The following is a 9,460-nucleotide window of genomic DNA, read 5'->3' as shown; positions in this document are numbered from 1 at the left end:
CAAGCATTTTTTATTAGGCGTGGTTTTCAAATCTTTTTCATTTTGGTCTGGAAAAATCCCAAAATATTGATGAAATAGGGCATGTTTTAGCATTTTTCCCCGAAATACATGTATTTTCATGAGGTTTAGTTTTCAAATCTTTCCCGAAAACAGTCCTGAAATGACGTACCGAAAAGATTTACAGTTTCAAGTTGTGTACCCCCCCCCCCCCCGAAAAATTATGAATTACCAACGTTTCATTTTTGATGATACTAAAACAATGTCAAAGCTGTCTGCGAGACCAATCTACGCTGAGGTTCTGATCGATTACCGGTATACATAAATTCGATCGATAGTGTGTGGAATCTTGAAAGTGTTCAGTCTACCTGTGCCGTGTGCTGTGAAATTCGACCTTGGGGTAGAATCTGAGAATACCAAGGAACAATTCTAATTGTAAGTATTTTGGCCAATATTTTTTCAGTCATTATCAATCCCCGTGACAGCCATACCGTTTATCGGTTCAGTTGTTCTGCTCGGACCTGTGATGTAACGTTAGAATTGCATTTGGCGGTAACCCAACGACGCACTAGTTCTATACCGAATTGCACCGGAGCCGTGTCTTCGGCGCTTTATGTAGCGACTATCCGTACACGGTAACCCCCACGGTAACTGCACCGCTGTGTTCACATTGCATTGTGCTTACTGCTAGTGCTACTGCATGAGGTTCTACGTACTTCTAGTGGCCACTTGACCGAAAGATCGGTCTGTATCTGTCCGTCGGGGAATGTTCCGCGGAGACTGCGTCTGGCTTCACGGATCCCCTCCGTATACATGTCTACGGAGGACAGCGTTAATGGCAAAATATAAAAGAGTCCTCCGGACAGACGGATCTTTCTGTCTAACATTGTTAAGTGGCCACCACCACAGAGGTGAAACGCTTGAGAGGATAATGAGAGCCACCGTCGCTTTGTATGTCGTAGTTTCTAGACCCTGTGCCAGGCTATGCCATGCAGCAAACATACAACTGCAGTCAGTGTAGACTAGACACACTTTGTATTTTGTGCTACTGATGACAATAGGGCATTCCACATATTTTCAGCTTGCCTAAAAACTTCCGAAGACAAATCTAACGTTAGACAAACCCCAAATTTACATGTAGGGTGCTGTTCGTTATTCCGAAGGTTCGCTGTTCGGAAGGGTCGTTAATCCGAAACACGCAAATTCCCTATACCCAGAGGTTCGTTAATCCGAAAATTTGTGGCGATATTCCGAAGGTTCGTTATTCCGAAGACTGGTTAATCCAAAAACGAAATTCGGAACAATGAACCTTCGGAATATCGAATCTTAGGAATAAAGAGCCTTCGGAATAATGAACCTTCGGAATAACGAGCTGTAACCAAAATAATTATACTGACACTTACTGATTCAGTCTGGGCAATCTGATCTTGTGAGGGGGGCCGGGGCTGGGGGTACGGGGCTTCTGCTCATGTCATGCTCCTCCTTTGTGAGCACCTTGGCCCCTGTTGGAGTTCTCATAAGGCCCTCGGCCCGGGATGCTCATAAGGTCTCATCTTCTTTTCTCATCCATCTTATACAAGTATAAACGTTAAAGGTAGGGGATACCTTTTACAGACCTCCCAAAATGCAGCAAAACATTAAATATGAACCTCGGGGGACTTGCTTAGGCCACTGCTTAGAAATTTGGAAGTCAACCGTTATCTAAAATTTGAATAATGCACAAAACTCAACTACTCAGTAGTTCTGTGTGTCAGCCACACTTAAGCCTTTTTGTTGCATTCTTCTGTATTTGTGATCTATAAACACAAATCTAAAAGTACTAGAGTTGATGTAATAACATATAGAGTGTGTGGTAAGAATGTATATAGAAATGTTTGTAAGTGTTGACGAACTTTCTTCACAAAATATACATGATGGACACACATGCAGTACATGGGTCTGCGAAGGTAGCCTAGTAATGTACTTGAATTTACGGTGAGCCCCGAAAACAATTCAATTCAAAATCTAACCGTCAAAAAAATGTACTAAATGTTACCTTCCACTTTCAATACTTTATGGGAGTTTCTAAAATGATATTCTCTTCAACATACCACTGTATTTATACAACTCTTCATTTAAGGCGTGCAAATGGGATTCCCTACCTTTAAAGCTAGACATGAATTGTTACAAGTTGGCACAGTGGTTTTTGTTGTTAAAGAAAATGTGTGTGTGTGTTGACACACACACATTTTCTTTAAAATAGATGAATCTAATGTTAAGCCTAACGTTACTCCTCTCCATCTGGAACCAATGAGGAGGGTTTTTTAACTCACCTGAGCCAAATTGTACGGGGCCTAAATTGTACATTTTAATTTTCTTGTTGAGAACCCCATTACCAATTTTCACCAAACTTGGCAGATACCATCCCTAGGGGGATAGGATCTTAATTTGTTCAAACGGAAACCGTGTCACACCTGGAGGGAGGGCCCCCAAAGGGCCCAAACCTCCCAAAATTAAGGAATCTTTAAAATCAGAAGTGATAGAGCTAAGTTGATACTATGGCGCGATGGGTTTGTACATTAATTACTTTGGTAGTTTCAAGTTTGTTCATAGCAGATCCAGGGGTGCCCCCATGGGGGCCCAGGGAGGGGGGGGGGGGGGGTGGGCAGGTCCAAATTGGGGCCTAAATTGTACATTCTTATCTTCCTAAAAACCTCACAATCCAAAACAAATTTTGACCCTAATTGTAAATTTTCATCTTCTACTTGAGAATGCCTGGTCTAATTTTAGTAGAGCTGTAGGGCCTACTGTATGTAATTTAGATCAGTGGCTGCGTGAAAGGTGAACTTGCGATACTCAGGTGAGCGCTAGACCCCCAGGTCTCTTGTTTTGTTCCAGATCCACTCTCTATGATGAAAAGAAGAAAAAAATTTGTTTGTTCGTTAATCAAGTTTATAACAACCAAAGACAATGTGCTGCAACCTGCCGAAGCAAAGACTCTATTGGGTTTGCTCAATGCATCACTTTCTAATCTAATGACTTTTTTAGTGATTTCATCGTCCAACAGCCTGCAATTTGGCACCTTTCGTGCAAGCATCCTGCATTGCTCACATGAATTTCGGATCAGTGGATAAACATTCTGCACAATAGTGGCTATGTGGAGCATTGTAAGACCAAACCTTTTTTTTTTCTTTTTTTTTAAAGGAGTGGACCTCTTTAAATCATGATGTTAATATTCATATTGTTTTGAATTAACAAATGCGGGGCCTTTCATTTTTCTATTTACAAGTTGGAAATGAATCCACTTTGCAAAGATATCATAGTACATTATACAGTGTATATTGGTATATTTGATGTAGGGACAATGTATATCATTCTTTGACTCTGGCTTCACCTTATTGAGCAATACGGAAACTATGACAAGTATCTAGAGGAAGTTCAAACTGTGCATCATAACTTTCAGAGTGACTACTGTCTCTTTCAGTGTTTTTATTTTCCATGATACCATCAGGAAGTTTCATGTCTGTTTTATAACAGCAGTTTTGGATTGCACTTAAGTTATCAAGTAAAGTGTGAACACACTTTAATTAAGTACTAGTATGCAGTGTTTTCCCTATCTTTTCTTGAAGGCCCACCAGAAACCCCGACGTACATCAGATGCATATCCGTAGATTAAGAATCGAGAGAGGGACAAGAGAACTCAGCTGAAAGCAAGCCCGATCAGTTGTACTGTCCAGCCTGCGCATGATGGACGAGAGTAGAAATTCAGTGACAGAGCTGAGATGGCTCTTCAGCCGGTTGGCAACGCGGGATGCCAACGAGCGGGCGCGTGTGATGTCGGAAATCGAAGAAGTCGGCATGGAACTGTCGGAGGAGGAGAGCATGCCGAATGGTACGGGAGACGGCGTCCAAATCGGCAGGACGGATGGCTCTGACAGTGGAGCGGTCATTGAAACGACGTCCAGCAAGAATTTGGCCTCCACCCGCTTTCTGGCCAATGTGCTACGGCTCGCCATCCAGTGTCCTTTTAGCGATATCAGAGAGCGCTGCAAGGCAATACTTCGAGGAGTGAAGGTGAGGAGACTAAAACAAAAATCACTTTTCTAAAATTACAAAATATCGGAAGTACAGGTACTCCTTTAACGTAGGGCATTCCTTTCCCTCAAAGTTCCTGTATAGTCAGTGTTAAAATGGCAGATTCATTTCATTTCTCAGGATACTTAAACCCCGTTTATACTAAGGACAAAGGGGGTTCTGAAACCCCCTGTAGCCGTTTCGAGCAGGCTTTCAGCTCAGTATAAACAGACAGAATTCAGAAAAGGCGATCCGATCGGGTTGGGTTGGGTCGGGTTCTGAAACCTCCTATGGGTGGAGGTTTCAGAACCCGCTATAGCAGGCTCGAGGAGGTTCGACTGCAGTATAAACGCAAAGGGGGTTCGAGAAGCCGCTTTTTGGCCGACCCGGAGGTAATTGCTGAAGGTCATCACCTGCTTACATAAACAACCCAGCCATCTCGACCAATCCCCACTGCAGAAAGCATTTCAACTTGCACACTGTCACTCAAAACCCCGCGCCATAAATCAGAGGGGAGGAGAAGGTTGGGCCTGCTAGGGCCTGCTAGGGTCTGCTTTTGGCGAGCAGTATAAACAGACAAGAGGCTGCTTTTTTAGAGTGGGCTTTTGAACCTCCTCGAGGAGGCTTTGAAACCCGCTAGCAGTATAAATGGGGTAAGAGACTCCAACTCTCCCGCATTCGACGGGAGATCTCCCGCCGAAAGCCAATTTTCGCAAAATCTCCCGTTCTCCTGCTTGAAATGATCTTTCCCCCGCCCAAACACCTTTTTAGAACCTGGGATTAAATTTTCATATATCTAAGGGATCCAAGGTTGCGTGCAATAAGAACCTCTTTGGTTGAGCGTCAATGCTGCCATCGATGAGCGAGCTATGTATGAATAGATGCTCTACTGCCTACCGCCCCCTCCCTCCTACGTTTATACAGTACATACAATTACATAGATCATAAAACGCATGCAGAGAATGTTGGTACAAATTTGTATGTGCACATGGGATCGATACGGTGCCTCAGTGCGCTTTTATAATCTTGGGTGTGTACTTGGCACACACTGTGCGCTTCGCGCATGCATATCGAGTTGGAGTCTCCCATTTGCAAGGGGTTTCAGGCGGAAGAACTCCTGATCAGAAGGTGCTTTGGGTTGGAGTCTCTGGGGATATTCAAATTAAATGGCAGATATTATACAGTTTGTATCGAGCTTGAGGCGTATGTGCAAGGGATGCAGTATCGTTTAATTTCTTTTTCTTGTGGCCCCCTGTAGGTCCCAAGGTATGACAATAAAGGTTTTTCATACTGAAGAACACCACCCTACAAGTACAAATGTACATAGAAAAGCTGTAACCCTGTATACCAGTAGATACATAATTTGAAGAGTTTGTTTGCAAAAACCGATAAGTCCATATTTGCCAAATGGAGATATTTGCGATTAAAGGTCAAGAAAAATACGGAGAATAATAAGAAAATTTTGGCTTCTTTTGACCATAACTTCAAAAATATACCTTTATATGTAGTGACCAATATATCATTTAAAAGGTATTATTTTGTACTCTATGACAGAGATCGTACTTCAAAACCTTCAAAAATGGACTTATCGGTTTTTGCAAACAAACCCTTCATTTACTTTCATCTTGAATATCACATACATTGGCTGTTTTAGTCTCATAGACAAAATAAACCTGCAAAAATCAAAATATGCACTCTACTTGGGTTTTACTACATTGGGAAGTATCAATAATTACTGCACTGTTGTGCACAAAGGGCTTTGAGTTGATGTGCACTTGTCATGGTGCATAAACTTGGGGGCCATTTCATGAAGCGTTTTGGTTGGATATTTTTCTGACAAACTGTTACAAGCTACTGAAATCCTTGCTTCTGATTGGCTGAGAGCAAATTTGTCCAACAACTTGGTTGCACAAAATGTTAATGAAATGCCCCCAAAGAGGCAGCTGCTATGAACATTGTTAGATCATTGATTAATGAATGTGGACCATTGAAAACAGAAAAGGTTCCCCTCAGAAGTGGCTGTGGTGCAGCACCAACTGATGTCGTGATGAACAATGAATAAAGAATGTGCAGTATGCTCCATCTAGTGTGTGTGCATTTCACATGTAGGACCTCGTTTACAGTGGGCCGAGCATTGCCGCAATTGCGGTACGTAACTTCGCAATTCTGTGCGTTTACAGGGGAGGGCTCAGCTGGGGCTTTTAAATCAAACCTTTCAATATTTTGTTGTAGTGGCGCTCTGCTTGTAAACAAACGATTATTTGGGATCGCGCCGGTCACAATTTGGTACCGTGTTTGGCCCAGTTTGTGTTTACAGTAAGCCTGGCCGAGCCCAGGCTGAGCCCAGGCCGAGACTACCTTCAGAGCTTGGCCAAATGCGCGGCTGTTTTTGGGACCGCATTTGGCCTTTTGAGCGTTTACAGTGATCTTAGGAATATTTGTTAAAAAATAATGTTAAAGCTTCAAAGACATTGAAACAGGAGTATAAAGTGATGAATGGATATCACACAAATGATAGGACCCAATGAACTCTTTTTAGGAGAGGTGTTTGCTGCTATACATGAAGTCCTTTAGACTCCAATTTTTTATTTGGTATGTTTAAAGGACAAGTCCACCTTCATATAAATTGTACATGTGGATTAAGCGAATGCAGCAATATTAGTATCTGAACATATTAGTGGAAGTCTGGGGAAAATCGAACAATCCATTCAAAAGTTATTAATTTTTAAAGTATCTACACAGTCACTGCTGGATGAGAAGACTACTGCAGTGTATGATGTCACATGCGTACAAAGATATAAAGAAAATATAAAGAGAATTTTACAAAATTTTACATAAAAAAAAAAAAGTGCACATTTCCTCGACTCGTCACTGACGTATGTTAAGGGTAATATTCCCCCTTGCCTTCTGAAAGAGGGAAGTCAAGTGTTCTTTTATTAAGTGAGAAAAGTGAAAATATCTTGAATTTTCTTTATATTTTCTTTATATCGTTGTACACATGTGACATCACAAGCTCTAGTAGTCTTCTCATCCAGCAGTGATTGAGCAGAAACTTCAAAAATTCATAACTTTTAAAAGGATTGTCTGATTTTCCTCAAACCCTTGCTGATGTTTCATTATCATTGCTGCATTTACACAATCCAGATGTCTATGAAGGTGAACTTGTCCTTTAATACTAGCATGGAAGATAGATTATGTACATTGTATATCATAAATGCAGTTTTCATGACTACGCTGAAGGTATAGTATTTACAATTGAATCATAAATGTTTTCTGGGCTAGATAGTATCAACATTATTACAAGGGTTGATTACGGGGTATAAAAGATTACCAGCAAGAGGAGATAGAGAATAGCAGTGATCATACACACTCTGCAGATTGTTTATCATACATAGAATACTAAAATGCACATATGTAAATTGCAATAAATCTATTCCAGTGGTTGCTCTATTAGAAAATGCATTTCTGCATTCTATGTCATGATTTTGTAGCTGTAGTAACCAGGAACGCCAGTTTTCAGACTACTAGAGGTTATGGCATATTTAATGTGTGAGATATCATATGAAAATATGTGAGAAAATTCCACAAAAATTCACTTTTCTAGCATACTGAAAGAGCACTTGACTAACTGCTTTCAGAAAGCAGGGGTAATAGTTGCTACCCTTAGCATACAGTTGTACATGTATGTCAGTATCTAGTTGATGAAATATGTAATTTTCATGAAAAATTAATTTTTGTGAAATTCCCTTTACATTGTTGTCCACACATGACGCCATAGCCTCTACTAGTCTCCTCATCCAGAGGTTCCAACACCAAAATTTTAAAAATTCATAACTTTTGCATCGATTGTCCAATTTTCCTCAAACTTTCACTGATGTTCTACTAATGTTGCTGCTTTCACTCAATCCACATTTCTCTTCGGGTTTGAGTTTCCTCATAAAGTTAGCATTAAATAGCAGGCTTACTCAAGTACAGTAGAGTGCAGCTGATAGGGGTATCTCAGTCCAACAAAAAGGCCATTGTGACACAATGGGGATTTGGGGGATTAGGTAATCCACATTCTTTGGCAATAAGTCCCCCCCCCCCCCCCCCCACCTGTGCCACTTAATGAAGAAAGCTCCAATCAATGAATAAAGCACAGTGTTAAAGGGTTTTTGATAGAGATGGAGTAGTGAGTATAGAAGGATGGGTCTGAATGCTAGCAGACTACTTGTAACTAGTCTCAGGTGTACATTGTACACACTAAAGTTGGTGTTGAGGTTGTCTGTGTGTCAGCTGGTGATCATAGTAGCAATACAATGACCCTGGAAATGAACCCACATTTTGTGATCACATGTAGGTAGAATGTGCCATCGAGGTGTGTTAAATGGAGCTCTCTGATTGGTTAGATCTTAGTGGTGTGTCAGTGGAATTTTCCATTCGCAGTATACAATTGTATCTGGTGCAAATTGCTTTTAGGTTGCTAAAGATAGGTATGAACTTGTACATAAAAATTGCATCGTGAGCTTGTCAAAGGTTTTTTTTTTTTTTTTTTTCTACCCCTTCTGGTGAATTCGAATAGACTTCATCTGGCTCTTGTTTTATAATCAAATTGTTGTTTATTTTCATTGAAATTCATACTTGTCAAACCTCTGCACAAATGAAATGAGAGAGAGAGAGCGATCAACACATAGGAGTTTTTCAGATTTTGCTGCAACGTACCACAGAGAGGTTTCATTGTTGTACTGACCAAATGTAGGAACATGATATTTTTCGTGATTGTGTGTGTGTGTGTGTGTGTGTTTGTGTGTGTTTTTTTCTATTTATGATGCATGTATATCATTCTCCATCCTTGTCCAGACATACTTCACAATTACACAATTTTTCTTAAGTTAAAGTGTTGGAAACTCTGGTTTGATATTATTGTAGTGGATCAGTTTAGAAAAAAAAAAAAATTGCTGTTCAAAAAAGATAAAACCCCAAATACTAAGGCATGAATATATAAATTGTACAACTGAACATATTGGAAAATTTTGCTGTTAAACAGTTACAATCATTATTTTTGTATTTAAGTTAACCATTTACTGTAGAATAGAAACAGCTATATCGCGGCATGACATTTTTGCGAATTGGAGCCGTCAGCCTTTAATGTGGCATTAAATTTTGGCAAATTGCCACTGGTGTTTAATGCATAGTGTAGACGAGAACTTTCGCGTGCATTTTAATTTTGCGAATTCTGGCACTGTTACGACCAAAATCACTCCGAGAATGATCGCACAAAAGAAACAATCAACTGATGTTCAGGTGGTTTATTAACAGTAATATTGTGGGTACAGACTGGTAATCGGCGTCATATCAGTACAACAATGATCAATAGAAACAATTACAAATCGGTAATGGAATCACTTACATGCATCCAAACTATCACAAA

The 9,460-nt window shown here is 40.4% G+C and overlaps 1 protein-coding gene across 1 annotated transcript in view; it reads left to right on the top strand.

Moving 5' to 3' along the window:
• The first annotated feature begins 339 nt into the window (after positions 1 to 339).
• LOC139724814 (sestrin-1-like) overlaps positions 340 to 9,460 on the top strand; it is an 80,849-nt gene continuing 71,728 nt past the window's right edge. The window contains exons 1-2 of the mRNA XM_071635937.1: positions 340 to 432; positions 3,606 to 4,050. Of these exons, the coding sequence (XP_071492038.1) occupies positions 3,721 to 4,050 (330 nt within the window). The 5' untranslated portion in view covers positions 340 to 432; positions 3,606 to 3,720. The remainder of the gene's footprint in view (positions 433 to 3,605; positions 4,051 to 9,460) is intronic.

This window comes from Diadema antillarum, unplaced genomic scaffold (genome assembly GCF_040938485.1).
Source record: "Diadema antillarum isolate AM-2024a unplaced genomic scaffold, OU_Dant_1.0 scf00000231, whole genome shotgun sequence".
Taxonomy (NCBI): Eukaryota; Metazoa; Echinodermata; class Echinoidea; order Diadematoida; family Diadematidae; genus Diadema; species Diadema antillarum.
Note: the sequence above shows the minus strand (reverse complement) of the source record. Positions and strands in the feature narration are given on the sequence as shown.